This window comes from Nilaparvata lugens, chromosome 1, assembly GCF_014356525.2.
Source record: "Nilaparvata lugens isolate BPH chromosome 1, ASM1435652v1, whole genome shotgun sequence".
Taxonomy (NCBI): Eukaryota; Metazoa; Arthropoda; class Insecta; order Hemiptera; family Delphacidae; genus Nilaparvata; species Nilaparvata lugens.
Window position 1 is genome coordinate 65,777,386 of NC_052504.1, and position 27,719 is coordinate 65,805,104.

The following is a 27,719-nucleotide window of genomic DNA, read 5'->3' on the forward strand; positions in this document are numbered from 1 at the left end:
TCGTTAAAATATTTAAAAGTTTTTTAATAAAGGGTACTAAAAGCTTTATATTGTTTTTATTTAAAGTGTAATTATTTATGGAATCTTTATTACAGTCATGACGATCTGGATGATGAAGATGATCTTACTCATGGCAGTTCGGCGAAAACTGATAAACAGGAAGATTTTCATCAGATGCTCAACGATTGGCAGGATCACTTGTCTTCTATGAAGGTAATGTAATGGATATTTCATAAGATACTTATCCATCCTCAATATTTCTTAATAACATTCCAATTGAATATTTGAAATAACCCTTAACTTGGAAAGGATACATCCTGATATTTGAAAAAAATTTCTTGCTTTTTTAATCTTTTTGAGGCTTGAATAGGATAATGGATAGATTCAACTAATTTCAATTTAATAAATTTTGTGGTATCGTATCTTGTTGGATACCCTGCCAGGCTAGTGGGAAACAACATCGCTCAGTAATTTTATCTTGTGAGATACAATTTTGTCGTGAAGTTGACCTGGAAACTCTGGAATGGCGAAGAGAGAAGTTTGATTCTTTATTCTGTACAAATGTCTTCATGGATACCTGAAAGTTGCCAATCATCGAATTGGAATTGTAGTGCCCACATGCAATTTGAGGAATTTCCATCAGTTTCATGCCCATGTGAGAAGTTATACATAATCTCTTGGAATATGTATCACAATAAGCAACCGTTTTGCCAATAACATCGACTTCTTTGAACATTCTAATTTAATCAAAAATAAAAATCTTTGCAAGTAGCCAGATAAGATAACCTATTACACTTTGAATATAATTTATACATTTTTCAACTGTTCACTATTGACAGTTGCAATATACCAACGCTGGAGCCCTCCTATTGCACATTAAATAGCCTAAAGGTACGTTTTCGTTTATGCGAAAACTTCCGACGTCGACCGCGACCGGGTCGGGCTCGAAAAAAATGGCCGACTGCTTCTGTGTTAAATCATAGGAGAGTTTTCGTTTATGCAAATTTTTCACTGCGGAGCAAACATTGTACGCGTTCGATTGCGACAGCACTCCTCGAGAAGCAGTCTCTCAGCCAGCGGCAGTGAATTCAACCTCAAATATCTTGTGGGAGACCCAGCAGGAAAGAGTAATGAAGATCATGAAAACCAATGTGAAATTGTTCAAAGTTCTAATATATTATTGTATAATCTGAATTGTAAAGATAATTGAAATTTATTAAGAGAATTGAAATAATGGAGTAATTTTATAACTAATAAGAAATATATATCGTATTTAATGAATTATTTTTTCAAATGAGTCACAATTGGAGATTTTTGTTTAGATAAACTGTGAAATAGAATATTCTAGCTAATCATGCTCTTCTTTTTCCAACACTAGACAGAGCTGTGATGAAAGCCATATCTATTATCAATAACTACATCTATATAATAAGAGAGAGTAGGGTTGTGTTTGTTCGCATCAAAACATGTCAACTTGTGGATTGCATACCAGAGAAACGGGAATGATTTAGATCTCCAAATTTTGCACATATATTCTACAAATATCAGTCTCGTGCACCTCGAAGCCCAAATTTCAATTTTCCTTCTAGATTTTTCAGAATCATTGTTCAAATTTCATTAATGGTACATACGATTTCATAAAAATCACCAAATCATATGATTGAGATTAAAAAAGGAACATCTGTTCTATTATTGCTTTCTACCTGATACCACTTAACCTCAATAATATTGTTTTGATAATTGATGAATATTTTTAATAATAGTGATAATATTTTTATTATAAATATAATAATAGTATTGTTTTGATAAAATTAATAAATATTTTCATTTTCACAAACTCTGTATAATGGTGAATGTGAAACAGCTGCATCAAAGAAATTTAAATCTCAAAAACATCTGTTTAGAAAAAACATATAGCCAGTTGCATGTAGGCCTGTTAGATATGGACATTAACGCCGATTATTAAATCAGCGTTAGTTTTACGGATTCATTTCTGTTCCACAAAGATCGGTTAGTTTTTAATCCCGATTAAGTTTTCCGGTTAACTAACCAAGATTTTAACGGTTTCACAATCCGGCAACACTGTAGTTTAATGTTATTATTCTGAACCTTAGACCAGTTATAGAATTATTCTATATTTTATACTATTATTCTATAACTTATTCTATTATTCTATTTTTTATATTATTATTCTATAACTGGTGCAAGTTCTGAACAAATGACACAAAAGTGAGGTTATGTTATTGAATTGGTGACTATTCATTACACAAACGCCATTAAATGCATTAAATGTTCTGTCTGTCGCCAGTGTCATGTTATCTGCAGACGAACCAGATCGAAAGCTCACCTCAAAAATCAGAATCTAATTTTGAATGCTAATATCAGCTAAATGCACTTCTCTATTTTATTAACGGATGAAATTCATTCATATATTTAGCTTATACTTATTCTGTAGTTTTTTACCAAAAACTAATTGGAAGACAGCTATCAGTAGGTACCTAATCGGCGTTAGTTGGATTTAATTTCCCGTTAAATTTGTTTTATGTCGATTAGTTTAACCGGCGTTATTTTTCTATTTTTACCTTTGTGCAACCAATTTTTTTTCATTTCAGCTAATCGCCGTTAAAATGGTGCCAACTTATCAGAATTTTAAATTTTTTACACCGGTTAGTTTAATCGGCGTTATCGCTTGAAATTTCTGTTTTGTGCAACCAAAATGCATCGGTTAGCGCTAATCTCGATTAAATTATATCATTTCATTGTGATTAAACGTTAACCGACGTACGTGCAACTGGGGGATAGCTTTGAAACTTCGATTTCCTGATGCAATAGGCCTATATGTGGCATGGATTATTAATTTTTCAGCTAGAACAGTTTTTTGAGACGCATATGAAAACGCATGCAGTTAATATGTCTTTGAATAAAGGTGTTGATATTTACATTAAAGAAATTATGCTCTTCTATTTTTATTTAATTAAAATTTCAAAATTATTCGAGCCCTGATAGAATGACTGACTCACTGTACAGTCAGTCGAAAATGTTAATATTGGAATGAGGGGTATTTTGGCAAGCTGAGCAAAAAAATAAGGTCCTATTATGCACCTTTTCGTTATATCTTAAATGAAAAATGAGTTTTGTAGGCTGTCAAAACTCCCTCTGAAAGGGAAACTATTCAACTTATTCTATCTTTTAGTAAAATAACAATGATCATCCATCCATCTATCCTCTTCTATACTATAATAAAGGAAAGAACTGGATTATGCACGTATACACACACGTGTAAAGTATAGGAAAATTATGTTTGACGCATCATCACGTCTGAACTACTGGACTGATCAACTTGAAATTTTGCATATAGATTTTTGCTTAACCGAGGCTAGTTATAGACCTATTTTTAATTCTTCAAGATTTGATTGAATCAAGTTTTCAGTTTGTCAAGTTTTCAATAATTATTTGTCATGCTTCCAGTTGTTGTATGGAAGCAGCTGAACATTTCTCTTAAAAGGTAAATTAGAAGATAGGTATGATTGGGGGGATCCTTTTCGAATGATAAAAACAGGTTTTCCGTCGCAGCCAAATTTTTTCCGCCATTTTGAATCCAACTTTTTTTTTATTGAAAGGTGGGCATATGATACATGATTCCGATACAGGATTTCCAGAGAAAAGGTATGGTGAAAACCGCACATCGATGTCTCAAACCTTTCAAATTTTATTCTCATTCATTTCCTTTATTATAGTATAGAACTGGTTTAAACACGGATAAACGTGTAAAGGATAGAAAAATTATGTTTGACGCATCATCACATCTGAACTACTGGATTGATTTACTTGAAATTTTGCATATAAATTTTTAATCAACCGAGGATTCTTATAGGCCTATTTTCAATTCTTCTAGAATTCATTACGTCAAGTTTTAAAATAAGACCCTTGCGAAGCATGGGTTACCTGCTAGTAGTATATAATTATTGTATTATACTATACGTCTAACAGCAATTTTCATGCGTTTGTGCTACTTTTTTATGTATTTTGAACAATCTATAATCTATATAATGGCAGATAACCTAACTTTGATCTATGATCTAAGTTAGTGACTTTTGAAATAGCGACCTAGTTGTGCAAAGAAAAACGCTCCATCCGCAGTCGACCGCGGATTTTCAGCCATCTTGAAATTGAGCCCGACCCGGTCGCGATCGACGTCGGAAGTTTTCGCATAAACGAAAACATACCTAAGCATACTCAAGCAGAAACTTGGCGCCATGTCGTGATGTGGAGGCCAATTATTAGTATTATTATTACACTGCCAGATTACCGAGAAACAAAGTTCAAATTATTTATAATTGAAAAAAAATCAAATTATTTGTTAGGCCTATTGATTTTTTAGTACATGGTAACTTCCCGTAAGTTCCCATGGTAACTATCCATGGTGACGGTTTCAGGGTAGGGGAAGTTTCTAACCCCCTCATTCTGGGGGTATTCCATACCGTATGTAGCTCTACCTCGACCACTACCTATGGACGTATTCCGTATTCATCTGGGAAACAAAGTCATTGTTGTTATACCACTGGACTGTTGACTTGGTTTGCTGTGAACCTTGCAGTGAGCACTAGGGGATACACAGTTTTAGAAGCATTCCTACATTTTTACAATCAATTGAAAACTTATCATTTCTACATAAGGTGATACCTTACACATTTCATAGAAATATTGTTCATACAATTCATAAAAAACAAATCCATCAAAAACATTTTTCTTATCTTAGTCACGTTCTTCCAAGGATGAATTATGCTTTTAATGTCCTAAAGCGAGTTATCCCAGGGATGAGACCTAGTGCAATCGAATTATTTATCATAAACCTTCTTTGTTCCAAATTTCGTAAGAATCGTTAGAGCCGTTTTCGAGATCATACATTTCGTGACATACATACATATAATAAACATAAATTGCTCGTTTAGGCCTATAAGTATAAAGAGTATTATAAATCTAAATAAATTTGTTTCCAAAATGGAATATTTAAAGAAAACTAGTTGTTAATTTCTGAGTTGTCAATCAACTATTTATTTTGAGGAATATAAGTACTTATAAGAAATACATTCTTCCATCGAAAATTATCACATTGATTTCCAACTTTTATATTTCTCATTGAATGACATTCTTTCCAGACTTTTGACGAGGAGCACCCAGATTCTTCTGCAATTTTGACTGGGCTTCAAAACTCTGTGATAGATGAATTGTTACCTGAGCATTCGTCAGAACCTATTAAAATTAAGCAGGAGTATCCAAGGTCAGAAAGCCAGTAAATACTGGAAGCAGGTGCTTTTCTAAGTAGTTGACATGCGTTCTATTTATTCCATAATTAAACAATACTAATAATTATTATATCATATAAACATAATTCTTGCTGTATTTGTAAAGCAACATTTTATCTTATCTTTATAAAATACAGGGTGTATACTGTTGGGTGTATTCAAAAGTGCGGACCCAAGATGGCGGACCAGATTTTTAAAGTCATAGTAAAGTATTATTTTCAATTTGAATAGGATCCCCAATCTCACCCACCATCAATAATTATCTTTTTGTATGAGATATTAAGCCGTTCTCGGACTTTTCACCCACTCTTTATGTATATCTGTAAATTTAATCACTTTAGCAAAACTGAAGATAGTTACTGTAAACGTTATATTGGACAAAATAACATTGGGTTTGAACTAAAAATAAAAAGGTTGCTTTTAATTTAATTTTAATCAATTTCATTAAATAAGATCATTGTCTGGGAATGTTCCCATTTGATTGGTAACTTGTCAAATTGGTCTTATGATATTAACATATTATAATGTACTGGTACTCTTTATTCAAATAATTATTTATTTGTATTTGAAGATATGTTTATTGGATCGAGAGTGCAAAAACTTATAATTAATTTAATGATTGTGTCGTATTTTGGTTTTTCCAAGAACTGCTTGGGCTAAATTGAGATGTAATTTCGACACAACAATAAACTCTTTGCACTATGGGCTCAACTTAGTAATACCCACCTTAGTAACGCTGTATATTTTCAGCGTATGGCAATCTTCTTTTTCCATAAGTCCTTGTAATTTTGCACTGTTCACAAGTGCACGTCCAAATTTTAAATGTAATGAATCGCCTGAGTGCTTGGCACAGTAAAGTCATTACTGTCACCCAGGTAGGCACGTCTATCCCACTCATAGACAATGTGTTTCATTGTCTGCAATGCAGCTCCACAATCGCATCATGGAGAGTCTATGAAGCCTCCTTTGAAAAGAGATGCTCTGCATCTACAATTGAATGTCTGGATTCTTCACGCACCCATGCGTGTCGAGGATGGTCAAAGCCGGGTGGCCTGTTGCACTGTCTGAGAGCATCTGGAATAATAAGGGGCTGCCTTTTCTTTCTATCAGACAAAAATCCTCACTTTTGAGGCGCTCTGTCAGCTTTATTGGATGCCTTGTATGGAAATGTTTGTTTGTTGGAGATTTCGACAGCCATCATGACATGTTGAACTAAAATAACAACTTTGGCTTATCAGTTGTTGAATGGCCGGAGGACAATAACATTTTTAGTATTGATTAAAATTAATATAATGTATTTATATAAGGTATTTGATGCCAAAGACAGAGGCGCCTTCCGATCAGCTGCAGTGCTTTATCAGCAATAATAGCTTGGGACAATCACTGGCTGCAGTGATATATGTCTTACCTGATAAGCCAGCACAGGCCTGTTCTTATAGACCTTGATATCCAGATACCTCTCATAAGATCAGTCAAACAGCCAAGGTAGAACTTTTGTAAATGATGGATACCTCCCATCAAGGAAAACTACTGGAGGTGTGTGTGTGCAGTGACATCAACTGCAAATAATGTTATTTCTAAAAGGTTATAGAAAGGAACTTAGTATTGATTAAAATTAATATAATGTATTTATAAAAATTGAAACTTTTGTTTCAGTGAATCATGTTCTAGTCAGATAGCATGTAGAAAATTAGTCGAAGAAGAAATCGAATCTCCAGTAAAACGAATCAAGAGTAAGTACTTCATAATTCTGATTTCCATGTGTTTCTGATGCCAAATTGATTGCAGATTTTGCTACCCTGATTTTTTGTTAATGAGTAATTCTTCATGATGTTTTATAAATTTTGTCATTTTGTTAAGAAACAGAAAATATTTTAACTCTAGAAATTTTGTCAGTTCTCTATTTCAGTACAATATCAAATGGCTCTTTTAATAATTCAGATTTTTGTTTGTGTCTGGTAGATTTTATACTGGAATTGCCATTTTTGAAGTTATTTATGACAGGATGTAGTTGAATGTATTAATAGTAAGATCTATTTATTCATTGTATTATCAGATGATCTAGAATGAAGAGCTGACTACCTACTAATAATTCTGGATACTATTATAAAGTGTTGGCTATGATTTGACTCAGAGTAACGTTTTGGGAAACATGAGCTGGAAGACACTTGTCCTCGAACAGCATTCTAAACTAGGTACTGTGTTTCAGATAGGAAATAGGGATTCTTAACAAGCTTGTATTTGTTATTTAATAGATTAATATAATAATTTGTAAAACCTGCCAACGAGAAATTATTCTTGACTTGGTAATGCCACGCGTTTTTAGTCAAGTTTCTAATCTCTTTTTATGATGAATTTTTCCAATATAATAGATCACGAATGGAGTTAATCACAAGCTCAGATTTTAATCAAACCAATGATGGTTAATTCCATCTAGATATTGTAGCTATTTTAAATATGATTTTCTCTTCTCAGGAAACTCAGTATGTGCTCTCGTAGCCGATGATGCTAGGAGCTTACTAGAACAGTTCGAAGCTTCGGAAATTATTTGTTCAAACAAAGGAATCAAAGTTGAAAAAATAAACAACGAAATCACTTGCGATGCATCGTCTGTCAAAATGGTCGACACCAAAAAGGTAAGTTTAGTGGAGAAATATGAAGTTGAGTAGTACTTCTAAAAAGTGTAGTATAATAATTATAGCTCAGTAATAAAATATGTTTTTCCTCCACCTACTGTCTAAAGTACTTACTTTACTCTCTGAAACATAATACTAAAGTGTCACTTTTTCGCCCTCGGGACTAAAAAACAGAAAAACTCCCAAGGGTGTAAAAGTAACTTCATTCAAATAACATGGAAAGCATCTTTATAAACTTACATTGGAAATAGGTTGGAAGGTCGTAGCTCCGATTAGGAAACATAATAGAATTGTCTGTTCATTGAGCCAACTGAATATGTTTATGATATTACATACCATTATTAGTAGACGATAAAAATGAATACGGTACATATTTTTAAACATTTTATTCTATTCAAAATACCAGCCAACAAATATTTTTCATCTGCGATTCAAATCTGAAACGCGCGAACTGGAGTCGACCATTGTTGATAGTACACGTTTTGCCGATAGACAGTGCAATCGGCAGTGCCAGGTTTTTAGTTTTCAGATTTTAGGTTATGTTCTAAAAGAAAACATTGTCACAATAACGTGAGTTATTAAAATTATTTATTTGATCTGCAGTTTCTATGTAGGTGGAGGAAAAATTTTTGTGTACATTACGAGTGAAAATGCTTTTTCTCCCTCAGTGAGAAAAGGCAGTATTTTTCACTCTAGATATACAAATAACTATTAAATAGTTGGGAAACTTTCAAAGTACGGTAAATCATAAATCTAAATAACCACATTTTTGGTTGAGAAGTGTGTTATCAACATACTTTATTATAAAAAGTCTTTTCATCTAAATCAGAAAATAAATTATCCAATTCTTGAAATGATTGAACTATTTTATAAAAAAATTACAATGACACACTTAACTAGCCATTACTTATTTATACTAAAATTTAGTATACAGGATTTTTTTTATAAAATAGTTCAATCATTTCAACAATTGGATAATTTATTTTCTTATTTAGATGAAAATACTTTTTATAATAAAGTATGTTGAAAACATACTTCTCAACCAAAAATGTGGTTATTTAAATTTATGATTTACTTTGAAAGTTTCCCAACAGAGTTGTAGACTGTATCCCTACATTTATCTTAGAATATTTTATCATTAACAGAGAGAGAGAGAGAGAGAATAGAATGGAAAGCATGCACATATTATAATATCAATTATACTGAATAGAACTCATATTTAAAAAAATCCGAAAGCGCTCTACATGTGAGTACTAGTTCTAATAAATAATATTAAAAAATCTGGTGTGGTACACTCACACATCTTTCCTTGATCATTGAACTGTAAGCCTCATTCTCAAACGAGAATAATTTAGGGGAATATCATAATGACGATTGGCGGCAACATATTTGAAACTGGATCAGACTACTGTATATGTGTATACATTTATATAATTGTTTTCAGAGTACATTTTCCTTTGTGTAAATTGTGAAATTCAATGATTTTATTAAAAGTCGTCAAAACAGCTGTTCTACAGATGAAATATCTCGACTATTGTGTTCTTTTTATAAACTGCTCTGCCTACCTACCTCATGCACGAGAAGGAGGTTACAAAGTCCATTTCTCAAGGATGAAGTGGACCCCCCATTAGTTTCCCAGGGAAAAGACTCATGCCAGTTGATAGAGCTGATAAATTAACTATACAGGATATGAATTTGAAAAAATCGGTCAAGTAATTTTTGAGAAAATCGTGAAAAACATGGTTTTTTAGTAATTATCAGCCATTTTCTCAAAAATATTATGGAGCTGCTGCATTTTTCTCAGAAATGAGACTCATGTCAGTTGATAGGGCTATCTATGGTATAAATTTGAAGAAAATCGTTGAAGCCGTTTTCGAGAAAACCGTGAAAAACATGGTTTTTTAGTCATTATCCGCCATTTTTCTCAAGAATATTACGGAGCTCCTGAAATTTTCCCAGAAATGAGACTCATGGTCAGTTGATAGGGCTTATAAATAGCTATCCATGGTATGAATTAGAAGAAAATCGTTAGAGCCGTTTTCGAGAAAAACGTGAAAAACATGGTTTTTTAGTAATTATCCGTCATTTTTCCGCCATCTTGAATTGAATTTTATTGAGTTTCTTATTGTCGGATCCTCATGGTATAAGGACCTTAAGTTCAAATTTTCAAGTCAATCGGTTAATTAAAAATGGAGTTATCGTGTTCACATACACACACCCAGCCCAACACCCAAAAATCATGTTTTTGGACTCAGGGGACCTTGAAACGTATAGAAAACTTGAAATTAGGGTACCTTAATTTTTTTGGAAAGCAATACTTTCTTTACCTATGGTAATAGGGCAAGGAAAGTAAAAATAAGACTAGTGACGTTGAAAATAGTTCAAAACTGAAAAGAATGTAAAGATATCAGTAATTCTATAAAATCTTTGTTTTTATTCCAGGAGGATAGTGGTGAATCTATTCAATTAGATCACGACTATTGCAATGGAGTATCTGGCTCTGAGAAGTCGGCAGTACTTTCTAAAAACTTCTATCATTCCACTGCAGCTGACTATGGACAAACTAATTATTCACGCTTACCAGAATATTACGCAGCTCTAGCTCCTCAAAAATCACTTCATTCGAAATCAATCAAAGATTGGTCTGATAAAAATTCAAAGAAGGATTCTGGCCTTGAGTCTGGTGATGTGAGTGATGCCAGTGAAGAGGTGGTACCTCGAGCCTTCAAAAACGTGCCGATGGTTTCCGTATTGAAGCGCAATCATTTGCCCAAAGCGGCGACCCCTCCATCTGCTGCAGTCGATCCAAAAGACACGCAAGTCATAGAGACAGCAACTCAACTCGATGTTGAAAATCAACCGTTGCCAAGGAAAAGAAAACTGAATCTTGAAGAGTACAGGAGCAGGATAGAAGAAAGAGAAAAAGAAGAAGGCCCAATTCCAATTACCAAAAATAATAAAAGTTGGGGTGCTCAAACTGCTGAGCAAAAAATGGAGCAAAAGTCTGTAACTGAAACTGCAAGCTCTCCTAAGAAAGTTGAAGTAAAGAGTGTGGAAGTGCAGGCCACTCCTGAGGAAATTATTAATGCTACATCAGCTGCTACAGAAAGTGTTTCGAAAAGCAAGAGCAGGAGAAGTGGTGCCGATGCTGGCGCTGATAGTCCGAGGCGTCGTCGACACTACAGGAGTCGCAGAGTCAGCACTTCTAGTTCAACAAGTACGGATTCTAGGCTCAGTCGGCACCGCTCTCACAAGCGAGCGAAAACATCCAGAAGGTAAGCTGTTCTAATCTACTGCCTAACTGTGAATTAGATATGAAACGTCCAATAAATTTAATTTGCTTTATATCACATAAGTTGATTTACAGTCGTAAAACAAAACATACAGCAACATAACTTGACATAACATACATATAACATAACTTGATAAATTGATGAAGTAGTCATTCATCGCTCATGCCTTTACGGATCCAAATATTAAGTACGAACAGGTTCAACTCGCGCTTCTTAAGGGTCTGAGAAAAACACTAATAAATCGAATTATAGCTTTATAGTTCATGCTGAAAATTAGAAGTATTATCGTATCAAATTTCCTGAGAACAATTGAATAAATAGAATTATTATATTTATTTTCTTAAAATTACGTGGATTCTCTTCAGTTGAGAATTCTCAGCAAACAAAATAATACTGATAGGATTCTAATTTATTATGATGGGTCTCTTACTGAGACTATTCTTACTATGGATTACATATTCTTACTAACTCTTAACTGAACATATCCTAAGGCACTTACTGAAGAGAGCTATTTATTGAAATTATGTTATGTTTATATATATATATATATATATATATATATATATATATATATATATATATATATATATATATATATATCGGGACTCTTATGGGAATGGCAATCTCCCATACATTATTCCTGTGCGTAAAAAATTAAATAGTTTTTTTTATTATTTCGTAAAAATTACGTGGATAATCAAGGTAATAACATTCAGTTAACGTCGATTTAGTAGAATGTAAGTTTCTGTTTGAAAATACAGTACATTCATGTGATTATGGCGACTGCTATTGTATTCTAATAAAAACTTGTAGATTAGACTGATTTTCGTTTCTTATAGGCTACTACATAAAAAACAACAAAATAATGTTGAACATTTTTGTGTTTGGCAGTAATAGGCGGTCCTGGTCAAGATCTAGAGGTAGGAGATCATGGTCACGGTCACGGTCACGGTCACGTTCTAGATCTTCTTCAGCCTGTTCAACTTGTTCAACGTGTAGTTCCATATCAGTAAGGTAACGTTCATTTTCTTATTGATTGAAAAGCTATGATAGGTTTGATATGTTATCAAAAATACAGTATTAGGATTGAATTACATTCGACCACTAGGTGGTCGCTAGAGAGCAATCACTGGCGGCCGAAATATATGAATAATGAATGAATAAACATCTATTACTATTATTTCCTTCAAACAAGAACATTATCTTACCTGAACATGAACGAAAAAATACAAAACAAACATTTATCTAGCATGATAGAAAAACGAATACAAAAGACTTGGAATAGAATGACTTTCTATTTGTTGGCGTGGCGAAGTTTGGACAGTAATGTCCATCCTACCACTTAACCACGAACTTGAGACTTATAACCTAATGTGGAAGGTCGTCTGTCAGGATTCGCTATTCGAAATGAACATGTTTTTGCTTCAATCTATACTCGCTCAAAACTTCTCTTCTAATTAATTCATATTAACAAGTTGAAATTGTGATCAATGATTTTTCAACAATGCAACAATAATCAATCAATCTTGATTGAATATACAATAATGAAAAAAGATAATATACCGTACTAGTGATTAATCTCACACTTCAACTTGAACATTTATTCTCGATAACTATAAATAGTAATAGTATGACAGAAATAAGAGAAAAACTAGAATATTAATAATCATCACCACTCTATGAGTGGTGCAAGAATTAATTACACCGAATGAATTTGATAAAGAAATTACTAATGAATTTCTGGTAAAGAAAGAAGTTTGAAACCTCATGAGTTATTATAACCATTGGCGGCCGAGTGGGATACCAGTGAGACACCAGGATTGGCTGCCTGGATTGGTCGACCCGAGTGGCCGGCCGCCATAATTGATGACCCTAATGTATTGAGCGCAGAGCAAATGCCCCCTTGACTCGCTCGCCCACTGGTTTTCCGAGACTGTTGACCGAATGTAATGATAGCCTTATAGTTTACTTTTTCAGTATTTATTTGTCTATATTTTTGTTCCCAATACATTTCTAAATAGAAGGTTTTTGTTCATTGTCTTTGGATATTTTAAAAACTGTTGATGAGAAGAATTTTTCAAAATGGGTTTTGTTTTTTGTTCAGTTCTAGAAATCGGTCTCGAACAAGTAGTAGATCTCGTCGTCATGGACGCCACCAACCACTGTGGAAAACGAAAGACAGGTTCAGCAGGACGCTCAAGCCTCATGAGCGACGTAGGAGGCGTAGTCAATCGTAAGTCACTTATTTTCTTTTCATGAGTAACTTTGAACTTTTTTCAAATTGTGATTGTAAATTATTGTTTTAAAAATACAACCAAATTATGCATAATAAGTAAATTTTACAAGAAATTCAACATAACAAATTAAAAATACAAAATGTTGTTCAATTGACTTTGACATTGCCAACAGAAGGAACCATGTAGTTCCAACATAATAATAAAGAATTATTCTATAATTATTATTGATTTTATTATTTAATCAATTTATCTATTGTCAAGTGAATTTGATAGGGTTATACTCTTAATTTTCATGAAACTATAATACTGTAATTCAATCTATTTACTCAATCACAGAACCTTGCGAATTGCTGTCTACACTTGCTTGTAACCATACATTTCAAATCCCCTTTCACCATGATCCTTTGTTTCAATCAGCTAGTTCAAAAATAACTGCGGTTAAATAGACTTTCATGCAGCCGGGACCAAGTCTAAAATTCGACTTTAGATACTAGTTGGAGGAAAAGTGTTATTTACTCGGAGATTACGGTTCCCCCACAAGAACTACGGACTACCTTCAATTAATTTCGTTTTCCAGGCTATTTCTAGCTCTGAGCCTGTGTGATGTAAACATTATCCAATATTTGTATCTGGTTGAACAATTGCATGAAATACAGGAAAATATTTATTTCACTTCATTCAATTTACTGCATCTTTGTAGAATAATTGGTTATTTTCATGTTTCCAGATCAAGGTCTTCCAATAGAAGTAGTAGGGATGCGCCGAGGCTGGACGAAAGGGACCAGGCTGAGAAAATAAGGCAGGTTGAGGAGAGGAGAGTCATTTATGTTGGCAGAATTGAGGAAGGCACTACCAAAGCCGACCTGAGACAGAGATTCCAAGTATTTGGACCAATTGTAGATATAAGTGTGCACTTCCGAGACCATGGTGACAACTATGGATTTGTCACATTCGCTTACAAAGTTGATGCCTATGAGGCTGTTGAGCATGGTAATAATGACAAGTCGCTGCCTCAGTACGATCTCAGCTTTGGAGGAAGGAGAGCTTTCTGCAAGCAACGTTATGCTGACCTAGGTAAGCGTCTCTTTCAATCCTAAACCAAAATCCTTTCTCTCTCTCTCTCGACAATCATTTTAAGAATTTGATAATGGTAGTTTTTGCATATATTTTCTGGATTCGTATTTGATTAGCCTACATGTTTTTGTTTTTGAAGGGACGTGTTCAAAGATCCTCACACCGAAGCTTATTGTGTGTCCCAAGTATGTTAGTTGAGCAAACCAATACCTGTATGTGTCCTTTTAGCCCAGTCAAAAAAGGTTTTTTCAATCTGAAAATTAAATAAAAGCTGAATTCCCCACCATCGATAGAACCCTCTCAGAGGGTCTTTCTCCCAAAAGTCCCAAGAAATCCCCTTGGAGCTTTCCCCCCTAGGGCCCTAGCCCCGATCAAAGTTGAAAAATGTAGGTAATCACGGGAAATCGATCATCTCAATAACCATTGATCGGAGAGAGTTCTATTATATGTCTTTTGATTCCTTACATTAAGAACTACTGTATTAGTTATATTCATTTTTTCAATAAAACAGTTTATTGATAAAAAAATTTATGTATAAAAATTTAGGGGTTTGCGATTTGATTTTTCTGTTTTCTTCGATTAACTTCCAAGAAAGTAATTTTAAATAAAATTGAGCCAAGTAATTAATTTAGCCACTTTCATTGCGAACCCATTGATATATATTTCTATGTATTTGCGAATCAATTTGACGCCATGGAAGGGGAAACAGTCGACGCGATACGGCGCGGCTGACTCTCTTCGCCATAGTTAACAGTGAAAAGGAAATCAATTATCTCTGTAACCATTAATCGAAAAAAATCTATCGTATGTCATTCGGTTCATTACATTATGGACTACAATATTAGTCGTATTCATTTTCTCGATAAAACAAACAGTTTCCTTGATAAAACAAATATATATGTAAAAATTTAGGGGTCTTTCGATTTGATTTTTTTTTTGTTTTCTCCGATTAACTTCGAAGCAAGTAATTTCAAAGAAAAATGAGTCGAATAATTAATGTAGACACTTTCATTGCGAATCGATTGATGTATATTGTTATGTATTTGCGATTCAATTTGACGCTGTGGAAGGAGAAACAGCCGACGCGGCTAACTAGTAAACAGAATAGTACTGCTTTCTAAATCGCATCTCATTGACACTATGGCGCTCGAAACAGTAAATTTTGTCTATTTTTTGACATGCGCTGAATCCAGATTTTGCACTTTTCAATTCTCTAAAAAAATATAATTTTCTTGATTTAATCACGCTGATGATAAAAATCAGGATTTCGTTGTCTGCTCACAGAATTTATTATATTAATTTGAAGTGTGCCTTCTCAATACGAGTCAGAGGTATCACAATTTGATTACTCTAGTTTCAGATATTGATGTTTTTCAATGAAGTTTGATGATATATTATGTGTCTGACTCCTTCATCTTATCCTTATTTTGTGAAAAATAAAGATTCAAAATTTCTTTTCATAGCTTTTTTATTTTTTTCTTGTTTGATTACTCTTTATAATTCAAACACTTGATAATGGAATGAATATCATCAGATCATGTGAACAAAGAAAATAAAAGTGTAGGCCTACCTGTGATACTATATGATAACACTGTACTTCTGATAAGTTGAAAATTTTCAAGCTGAAAATAGATTAATTTGTTGCTCATTCGGTTTAAATATTAACAAATTTTACCAAATATTACCAATATTATCACATACAGTGAGAACAAATTATTCTGAAGCTTTCTATTCTCACTGAACATGAAGAGGCAATACCAAGCCAGAATTGCTGTTCCGTTTACAATCATTTTCATCAGAGCATTCAAATTGATGCTATGTAAATTTAACTATGGATTATCCCCATCTCACAATTTCCCTATTTATCCTTATCGTGATTTAGAATGAAGTAGTTTAAGTCTATAATCACAAAAATGAATATACAGTACCTATAATAAATATTACAAATATAAAAATCTCTAGTAATAATGCAAGTTTTTCTAGGTACGAATTTCAAGGCTCTCAAAATGACTTCTCCTCAATCACGGGCAGAAATTCCAATGATCATCATAATAGTAATTTAATGAAAATTGTATTATACATTGTTCGACATAAGATAAACTACATCCTAAGGTAATCAACTTATTAAGGATTAACGTGTTTATGAATGAAAGCGAGACTGTGATCAGAGATTAGTCAAACTGAAATATAAAAATTTTATACAATGCATATTTCTGATCAACTCAAATTAAAAATGATAGTATCAAGCCGAAATGAATTGAGCAACTGAATTCCAAAGTGACTAGCCACGGTTCAAATTGCACTGTGATTTCCTTTCACTTCCAAATGGATTAAATTGCTTGACTCTTCAATGTAATAATTATTGTAAAAAACAATGAAATGTGAACGTCATCCGAAAAGCATTTAAATTTGAATTTTCATATCATGAAATTCATAATAAACTAATTCTTGAGAGAATAGTGATGAATTGCAAACTATGCATGTATCATTGATACAAAGCGATACAATGAAAAACAACGATTAATTTAATACTGGACTTATCAAATTCCATTATACAAATAATTTATTTCCATTAATATACAAATAAACAATCTAATCAATAAAATGTACATAATATTGAAAAATACAATATATGAAATTTGCTACAAATATAAATAAATTGCATTTTTTCGGAAATTAACCTACTCAACTATGGGAAACCCATGTTCTAGAGCAGGTGATTCATATTACCGTACCTACCTTTAAAGCTTATAAAATATAAAACCAACATTTTCAATTTTCTCTACTGAAGCAAAACATCGATAGAAAATAAAGAAGAGCCCATTATAACCACACAATACTTGTACTAACTAGAATTCACTTGAACAAAATCACTTCAACCCTTCAACGATCAAAATGAACTAGAATGGTATAAAAACTATAAAATTGATAACCAGGTACATTTTTGAAGTAACTTCACCCAACTAAATCTGTGAATGCCAAGTCATAAGAAATAATGTTCAATACTTCAACAGATTTAATTTGAATGCTTCAACATATAAATAGAAATTGATCTATTCTTTTGGTGCCCGAATGAAAATCAATATTAATCGACATCAAGAAAAGCTTCTGCAAACCTTGTAATTCCAGTATGATTCTGCTCATGCTTTACTTCCATTTATAAAGCTCTCATTAAGGCCCTTGTGTAATGAATGACAATATGCGAGTGGAGTTGAAGAATCGATGTGTTAATAGTAAATAATAGAAGATGATGAATCATCTTTCAATTCATCGTTTACGGTAGGCTACTTTGTACTTGGTTCATGATTTTTTACGAATTTTCCAACTCCAATGGACCGTACATGTGGTTTTCAATATTGAATATTCAATATTTTCTATCCTACTTGATCAACTTGTGATTACGAGGGTAGAATGTAAAACACTTTATGATTTTCCTACTTTTTATGCATGCTTACTCTTCCTTAATTTGTATGTTTGCATGGCTTTCATCTTTAGAATATACTAGGTTTTCATATTAGACTGTTTACACTGTTGACACAGCGTCAAATCGAATAGCTAATACATAAAAATATACATTAATGGATTTGCAATGAAAGTGGCTACATTAATTATTTGACTCATACTTCTTTAAAATTACTTGATTTGAAGTTAATCGGAGAAAACATAAAAATCAAATCGAAAACCCCTAAATTTTTACATATATATTATTTTATCAAGGAAACTGTTTGATTTATTGAGGAAATTAATACGACTAATATTGTAGTCCATAACATAACGAATCGAATGACATATGATAGTTTTTTTTTTTATTAATTTTTACAGAGATAATTGATTTCCTGTTTGCTGTTTACTATGGCGAAGAGAGTCGGCCGCGCCGTACCGTGTCGACTGTTTCCCCTACCACGCGTCAAATTGATTCGCAAATACATAACAATATGTATCAATGGATTTGCAATGGAAGTGGCTAAATTAATTATTTGGCTGATTTTTCTTCAAAATCACTTGCTTCGAAGTTAATCGAAGAAAACAGAAAAATCAAATCGCAAACCCCCTAAATTTTTACATATATATTATTTTATCAAGAAAACTGTTCATTTTATTGAAAAAATGAATATAACTAATATTGTAGTCCATAATGTAACGAATCGAATGACGTATAATAGAACTGTTTCCGATGATCTATGGTTACAGAGATAATCGATTTCCCGTGATTACCTGCATTTTTCAAGTTTTAAGGGGCTGGGGGGGGGAAGCTCCAGGGGTATTTCTTGGGACTTATGGGAGAATGACCTCTGGGAGGGTTCTATCGATGGTGGGAAATTCAGCTTTTATTTAATTTTCGGATCGAAACTGCTTTTTTGGAACTTCATTGACTGGGCTATTTACAAGAGTCAGGAGTTTTTTCTATACTAACATCCCATTCATCACCTGGTTGCTTGCAGCCAAACAGAGCCCTTGCCACTATTTTCTCGCAATACAGAATAATTATGCTTGGCAGTCTCTTCAGACTGATTACAAAGCCTACACATCTGACTTTCATTTCTGAGTTCAATTGTGTGGAGATGTTTCCTGAAGTGGCAGTATCCAGTTATCAGGACAATCAACTGATTGACCTGACCTCTACCCAAACTCACCAGCCAGCTGGTGAAGTAAGAGCTTGCATCTGCCAGCAGCCTTTTGCCAAGTGCTTGACCAGGGTGACCTTGCCATTGCTGGTGATGTAAGTCCCTGGACCATTCACTTATTGCATGGAATGCAGTTGTTTTACTTATGCCACAGCTTGGCTCTGGACCAAAGAATGGCATACTGGAACCCCGCTTAGCAAGCTAATCTGCACACTCGTTAACTCCTACAGAGTTGCGTGTTGCAAGCCTGATGAGTGTTTTGTGGCACTCCCACACCAATTTTGACTTGAATTCATTTAAATCAAGAGCCTTGTGAGGGCTGCCTGACTATCTGACAAGATTACTGTATGCTTGTCAAAATAGCGTCTGGCAATTCCTATGTTGGCACAAGCCATGATGCCTCAAATTTCTGCCAGAAAGATAGTACAGTGTTGTCGCAGACTTACACAGAGTTGTGTTGTGGGTGAATCACTGTACTGTACCCCGTAACCAGATTCCCCTTCAATGAGTGTACCAGACAAGGCTGGCTACCTCTCTTTAAATAGGGCCTTTTCTCAGACTTCCAATCCTCTCTGGATCAGAATTTAACAGAGAAAGGTTAATATACTCATAACCATACTCATGACATTTGAAGTCATTTCAAGCTCAGGGCTGTGAGCAACAGCTTTGGTGATTGTGCAGTGGCCTGTTCCAGGCAGGCCTTCTCTCCATTTGCCTGCAACTTTCAGTCGATAGGCTGATTTTCGTGCTTCTGCCATGATAAAAATGCTCAATGGCAGTAAGCCAAGAGCAACTTCAAGAGTTGCTGACAGCAGCCTGCTCCTGAAAGCTCCAATGACGAGAAGTGTGCCCACCCTTTGTAGACTTGTGAGTTCACCTGAGGCCTTATTACTGCCTTGTACAGCCACAACCTGGAGAGAGACTTCTGGTTCTTTTTCCTTGTAAATGGAATAACTACAGTCTTTGAGGGATTTATGCTTAGTCCCTCTCCAAGACACCAGTCATTAACAATTTTGAGGTTGACGTGCATGACATCAGCAACAATGTTAATGAACCTTCCCTGTACCATGAGGACTATATCGTCAGCATAGCCCTGGACAAAGATAACTTTGCTGGTAAGTTCATGAAGGAGACCATCAACCACAAGGTTCCACATAAGAGGTGAAAGCACACCTCCCTGCGGACAACCTTTTGCAGGTGCGATCACCATCGATTTGCCTTGATATCGGCCCTGATCCGCCTGGAGCAGAGCATGGTCTCAATCCACCTACATATGGCAGGCTCAAGACCACGCCCCCACACTGCTCGGACCATGGCCTTGTAAGCGACATTGTCAATTGACTTCAATGTCCATGAAGGCACATAGAGCAATCTCTTTGGCTGTCCTCTACCAGAAGATGATGCAGGGCTGTTTCACAGGACTTGCCAGACTTATAGTAATGCTATATATTCGTATGGTCAGGGGGAAAAAACATAGTAGGTACTTTCCTCACTAGAAAAGAGTCGTCAAGAAAAATTAAAATTATATGCTTGCCAGTTGAGTATATAATTTTAATTTTTCTTGACGACTCTTTTCTAGTGAGGAAAGTACCTAGTACCTGAAAGGCATGCTGATTCCTGTGGAGAGGAGTACCTGAAAGTACTCCCTTTTTTAGATGTCTTTTCAGTGTCTTCAAGAGAAACGATGTGAGACTGATGGCACGAAATGATTTTGCAGTTGAGTAGTATGCTCTTTCTCTCTTTGGAATGAAGACCACTCTACTGAGGCACTAGGCTTGAGTTCACACAAGAGGACTAATAGAGCTTCTGGTCCTTGCTGCATCATAGCTGGTATGATGCCAACCTTTTCTCAGTCCCTAGCGAAGCGTGTGTTACACCTGCTCGCCGTATATAAACTAGGTTGATGAATTCGAAAAATGCACAAATTGCGTGATGCTGCTATGGTACCTAAATGAAATTAATATTTTAAATCTTAATCAAATTGTTGGATCTCTTTTACACACTGTAACACACTCAATAAGAACACTTAATGAAACCTTATTCATTATTGTCATCGTTTTATGACGGAATTTCACATTACATTGAAATCGCCCTATGCTTATGGGTACTCAGTGTGCTGGGAATCTGTAGTGATTGGTAATATTAATGGAAGTGTAATTTGTGTGTGCAGACATTGAAAGGAACAACAGGTCGTACCAGGGTGGTGGCGTGTTGGGTCAACATGGCTCCAACGACTCGTTCGACGCGCTGCTGCGTGAAGCTCAAGCCAAACTGCGCAAGCGATCATCAGTCTGACGTCTGACCCACCCTCCCCACTATTGGTGCTCATCAGTGTCTCTCATACAGTTGATCAGTTTCATCATTCAATTGATTCTTTGACATAATTCTATTACTCGGCAACTTGTTAATTTTTATTTTTTCTTAAGTTATCAATAATACCCTGTTGTGTTTTATGAAGCAATTTTATTCTTGAAAACTCGCTGATTTTGTTCAAGAAAATATTCATGATCAATGAAAATTATCAATGTATCACTAACTGAAGGCTAAATTGTTTGATAACATTTTTATAAGTAGGCCTAAAAAGTTTGGTGATTGTGCAGTGGCCTGTTCCAGGCAGGTCTTCTCTCCATTTGCCTGCAACTTTCAGTCGATAGGCTGTTTTTAGTGCTTCTGCCATGATAAAAATGCTCAATGGCAGTAAGCCAAGAGCAACTTCAAGAGTTGCTGACAGCAGCCTGCTCCTGAAAGCTCCAATGACGAGAAGTGTGCCCACCCTTTGTAGCCTTGTGAGTTCACCTGAGGCCTTATTACTGCCTTGTACAGCCACAACCTGGAGAGAGACTTCAGGTTCTTTTTCCTTGTAAATGGAATAACTACAGTCTTTGCGGGATTTATGCTTAGTCCCTCTCCAAGACACCAGTCATTAACAATTTTGAGGTTGACGTGCATGACATCAGCAACAATGTTAATGAACCTTCCCTGTACCATGAGGACTATATCGTCAGCATAGCCCTGGACAAAGACAACTTTGCTGGTAAGTTCATGAAGGAGACCATCAACTACAAGGTTCCACATAAGAGGTAAAAGCACACCTCCGTGCGGACAACCTTTTGCAGGTGCGATCACCATCGATTTGCCTTGATGATCGGCCCTGATCCGCCTGGAGCAGAGCATGGTCTCAATCCACCTACATATGGCAGGCTCAAGACCACGCCCCTGCACTGCTCGGACCATGGCCTTGTAAGCGACATTGTCAATTGACTTCAATGTCCATGAAGGCACATAGAGCAATCTCTTTGGCTGTCCTCCACCATGCTTAGAAGATGATGCAGGGCTGTTTCACAGGACTTGCCAGGCTTATAGGCATGCTATATATTCGTATGGTCAGGGGGAAAAACATAGTAGGTACTTTCCTCACTAGAAAAGAGTCGTCAAGAAAAAATAAAATTATATGCTTGCCAGTTGAGTATATAATTTTAATTTTTCTTGACGACTCTTTTCTAGTGAGGAAAGTACCTAGTACCTGAAAGGCATGCTGATTCCTGTGGAGAGGAGTACCTGAAAGTACTCCCTTTCTTAGATGTCTTTTCAGTGTCTTCAAGAGAAACGATGTGAGACTGATGGCACGAAATGATTTTGCAGTTGAGTAGCATTGCTCTTTCTCTCTTTGGAATGAAGACCACTCTACTGAGGCACTAGGCTTGAGTTCACACAAGAGGACTAATAGAGCTTCTGGTCCTTGCTGCATCATAGCTGGTATGATGCCAACCTTTTCTCAGTCCCTAGCGAAGCGTGTGTTACACCTGCTCGCCGTATATAAACTAGGTTGATGAATTCGAAAAATGCACAAATTGCGTGATGCTGCTATGGTATCTAAATAAAATTAATATTTTAAATCTTAATCAAATTGTTGGATCTCTTTTACACACTGTAACACACTCAATAAGAACACTTAATGAAACCTTATTCATTATTGTCATCGTTTTATGACGGAATTTCACATTACATTGAAATCGCCCTATGCTTATGGGTACTCAGTGTGCTGGGAATCTGTAGTGATTAGTAATATTAATGGAAGTGTAATTTGTGTGTGCAGACATTGAAAGGAACAACAGGTCGTACCAGGGTGGTGGCGTGTTGGGTCAACATGGCTCCAACGACTCGTTCGACGCGCTGCTGCGTGAAGCTCAAGCCAAACTGCGCAAGCGATCATCAGTCTGACGTCTGACCCACCCTCCCCACTATTGGTGCTCATCAGTGTCTCTCATACAGTTGATCAGTTTCATCATTCAATTGATTCTTTGACATAATTCTATTACTCGGCAACTTGTTAATTTTTATTTTTTCTTAAGTTATCAATAATACCCTGTTGTGTTTTATGAAGCAATTTTATTCTTGAAAACTCGCTGATTTTGTTCAAGAAAATATTCATGATCAATGAAAATTATCAATGTATCACTAACTGAAGGCTAAATTGTTTGATAACATTTTTATAAGTAGGCCTAAAAAGTTTGGAGAATCATGTGATTTTCCAATAAATTGCACTGTTTTTCAAACGCGATGTGACTACTATATCTTCAAAGACAAATGTTTCGGTTTCGGCTCACCTCACGTATAGGAAACAAGTATCTGTTGGAAAAATGGACTGTACCTAATTTTCTTACATGTCAAGATCCACAGATCACTTTATGTCTTCTGGTTCGGAAGATATTTAATATATATATATATTGTTTCTGGTAGACCCAAAAAATGCTTGTTATGTGTTTGTTGTACGACTTCGAAATAATGAATAATCTAGAGTATTTAGATTAATACATTTATATCCACGGGTTTGAAATAGAAATATAATTATTGTGGTAGTATCAAGTTACTACAATCATCGCTGGTAGGAAAATGTTCTAGATGAAGATAGAAGGAAAAATGAGAATATGCATTGATTAGATTATTTAATTGCCATCAAATGCATGCTAATTTTATTGATTATAATATGTCTTTTATGTTGAACTATTTGCTCCACACAAATATTTTGTTCCATTGCCCTGAAATATAGGTACTATATTAAAAATCGACCAACACAAAAAATAATGGTTGAAGTAGTAAACAACGAAATAATCAAAACTAGGAATGTAATCACGGAATTTTTCATTATAAATCAATCATGATGTCAGCTGTTTCATTTCAGGTTTTATGTAGGTCCAAAATATTTGTTTATTTTATTGGTTTATAATATAGTATTTTTAATGAAATTGTACTGTGTTCAAACTTGCATTTCACATTAGTCGTAACTCTAGATGAAACATAAGCTACTTTACGACTATGACTGTAATGTACGATTTGCAACATGAGTTTTGTTGAATTTTATTGTAGATTATAAACTAGATAATATTATTGACCATGTAAATAACTTACTCCGCTTTGCATTATGTCGTGGGTTGTGTTATAGAAGAAAACTTGTATCGTTTTTTACATCCGTTATCAATTGCCGGGGCTTTGTTAACTTTGATAAAATTGTTGCTAAAAACTCTGTTATTTAAACATCATGCTATAGTACTTTTTCAGATTCTTAAAAAATCAATTGGTCTCCTATAATTAGTATATTACCTTTGTTGAGACAGATCAACTCCAAGTGTAAGATAGATTCAATTTTTTTAGAGGAACTTTTAGCCTCTAATTTAACCTTATATAATATATTCAATGTCATTTTATTCTGCAATTTATTGTTTTCATCTTTCTCCGGCTCAAATTTATTAGTTGCTGTTCTTAACGCATCTTCAAAAAATATCTAAAATTCAAATCAGTTATTTTTACTTTCTTCTATGACCAATGTTCTACTGAATTCAAACGCGTGTCATTCTTTCTACTTATGTAATTACTGGCTACAATGTATGTCTTCTATATCTGCTCAAGAACTGTTTCTGTTTATATTACGTAGTAGATGTAAGTTTTCAATCTGTGATAGGATATGTTTGATTTAGGTGTTGATTTTTAACGTCAGATTGGTTCGTAGGTTGATGTTGATCATTAATGAGAGGGTTATGTTTCCTAACTAATTCAGAATTACACTAGCGAAGATTTTAAGTTTTTAACTTGATTGATTAAATGAATAGAATTGTATGCCAATTTGAAATTGACAAGTTAACATAGACGTATCAATTCAAAACTACCTTTGGAGACTTATAAAGTCAGATTGAATACTTTTGTTGCCATTACTATTGAGAATAAGTTTATTTCACAAGTATCATAACTGTATTATCTATCGAATATCTACATTGTGTAAATATCAATCAAATAATCATTGAATACTTAATCATAGTTATAACAATAGCTATTTTTCATTATGTTTCTATTTAAATATCTTAAGCATGTTATAGCTGGTTTGATTTATTATGAAGAATATTATTTTAGAAGTAAGAGATTTGAAAATATAGTCAGTCAACTGACAATGAACTATATTTTGAGCCATTTTATAATTAATTCATTTTATTTCAATTCAACTTCGTTAAGGCGACTGATTTTAATATAATTCAATCAGGTGTCCTTTCAAATTGTATTGTATTGGTTGATTCTGCTTTTAAATTACAGATTGACAATTTTTTTATAATTAACAACTATTTTGTGACAATTAAACAAGAAAACGTCTAATGCTACAAATATTGTGTTAACTGAAGAGTTGAGTTTTAGTGCTTCGATTACTTGGTTGAAAATAAGTCTGTTTACAGATGTCTGATTTTGGAACTTGAAAGAACTCATCAACAAAGGAATGCATAATTTTGATGTACGAGTTCTTGTTATTTTTTATGGTTTGAAATCAATTTAACTCTGTTGGAATCAGATGTAATTTGTGTTAGTTGATTATGCATATTTTTAATTACCGTTCTTAAATCAATAGTTAGGGGATCACCTGAATAAGACAAAAAGTAGCACTTAAATCATGTATTGAATGATTGTTATTATGTTCATGTAATTGATCAATAAATCCGAAGATTTTATTTAAAGATTTTTTAAATTTATTTCTTCATGTACATGTGCTTCTAGTGCTTGTGTGACATGAGTCAACATACCTTTTTAACATTTGTATTTCAATTCGAAAAGGAGCAGATTTGGTCGAAAGGTTGTGCTTTTATTAAAGTGTCATTATACAAAATCAAATGGAGTTGAAAAATTTAATTCATCTGTGAAAATTTTGCAATTCCACTATAATTTACTGGGTGGACCACGGGATTTTGACTCGCGCAGTACTTTGCGGCTGGTGGAGGGGGAAACGCAACGTCAATGTCACTCGACACCCCACCACCTTCCATTTAGTCGCTATTATGCCGCTGTTGTCGAAAGATAATCACGTGTTTGCATATGACACATTTATAAAAAGTGTTGAATCAATATCAAAAGAAGGAGTGGTCGTATTCGATTGGTATAGATTGTAGATGCTAGCTTTATAAACCAGAAGCCTGGGTTCGAATCCCGGCCCGGGCAAGACATTTTTCACCCGGTCACTCCCGGGTTTCGGATGGACACGTTGGACAGTTTGGGGAAGAGGTATGAGTTACTAGTGACCAAGTCAGGATTGTGTGGTGGGTGATCGAAGTTATTATCCCATATGATTTGCTACGAGACCGAGTTGTCATGCATCACAACGAGTCCGTCAGTCATTTCAACTGACGTCTTTCATTTTCCTAGACATTTCACACACATCATCACACAACGTTTCCTGCATAAACTCCAATCCTTTGTTAGATTTATGCTGAAATATTGCCTTTATCTTTCAAAAAATTGATAAAGCTACGTAACTAGCACTTGGCGGAAGACTCAAGTGATGCAGCCACGTTTGTGGGTCTATAACTCAAGAACATTCCTTACTATGTTTATCTTGGAATTTATTTTTGTTTGTTTTGTCTAGATTGAATCTAGTTTTGTTTACTTAATTATCGGTGATGAGTGCGGAATGGGTTATCCGTTCATCTTATTCCATATCTTAACTGTTTTTATTCTATTTTAATTTGTACTTTCAATTATAATAGTACTATTACCATCCAATCATTCTATTTGTTTTTCTTCTATTTATTAAAAATTGTTTTTGTCATGGAGAGAGTGAGTGAGCAGCGTAAATATTTATCAATATACTATCAAAATGTTAGAGGTTTGAGGACTAAGACACACTCATTTCTGACTTCACCCCTGGCTTCTGATTATGATTTTATTGTTAGTATCACTGAGACGTGGTTGTGTAATGGAATCATGGACAGTGAGTTGTTCAACGACTCCTATATTATTTATCGGCGAGATATGCCACAAGGTATGGGCGGTGGGGTCCTGATTGCTGTTAATCGTAGGGTTTGCTCTAATCTATGTCCCTGTTTAACTCTTGATCCGTACGAGATTCTTGGTATCAATATCAACTTTGAGGGTGTTAGCCATACAGTAATCGCTGTTTACATTCCTTGCTCTTCTAGCTTTCAGTACTTCGATACCTATTTGAGTCACCTGGAATCTTGTTATGCAGCTATTGGTGATAAGTTGATCTTTTTGGGGGATTTTAACTTACCTGAAA

The 27,719-nt window shown here is 34.5% G+C and overlaps 1 protein-coding gene across 2 annotated transcripts; it reads left to right on the top strand.

The window, feature by feature from the left end:
• On the top strand, positions 1-26,166 carry LOC111053206 (serine/arginine repetitive matrix protein 2). 2 transcript variants are annotated; one of them, XM_039439968.1, is made up of 9 exons: positions 1-213; positions 5,160-5,281; positions 6,963-7,039; positions 7,782-7,942; positions 10,385-11,217; positions 12,127-12,249; positions 13,340-13,468; positions 14,200-14,546; positions 23,268-26,166. In XM_039439968.1, exons 1-9 carry the CDS (start codon positions 175-177, stop codon positions 23,390-23,392), a joined length of 1,956 nt encoding a protein of 651 aa, XP_039295902.1. In that variant the 5' UTR covers positions 1-174; the 3' UTR covers positions 23,393-26,166. The 2 variants fall into 2 exon arrangements, with proteins under 2 accessions (XP_039295902.1, XP_039295897.1); XM_039439963.1 differs by lacking the exon at positions 23,268-26,166 and adding an exon at positions 21,342-21,745.
• The last annotated feature ends 1,553 nt before the right edge of the window (positions 26,167-27,719 follow it).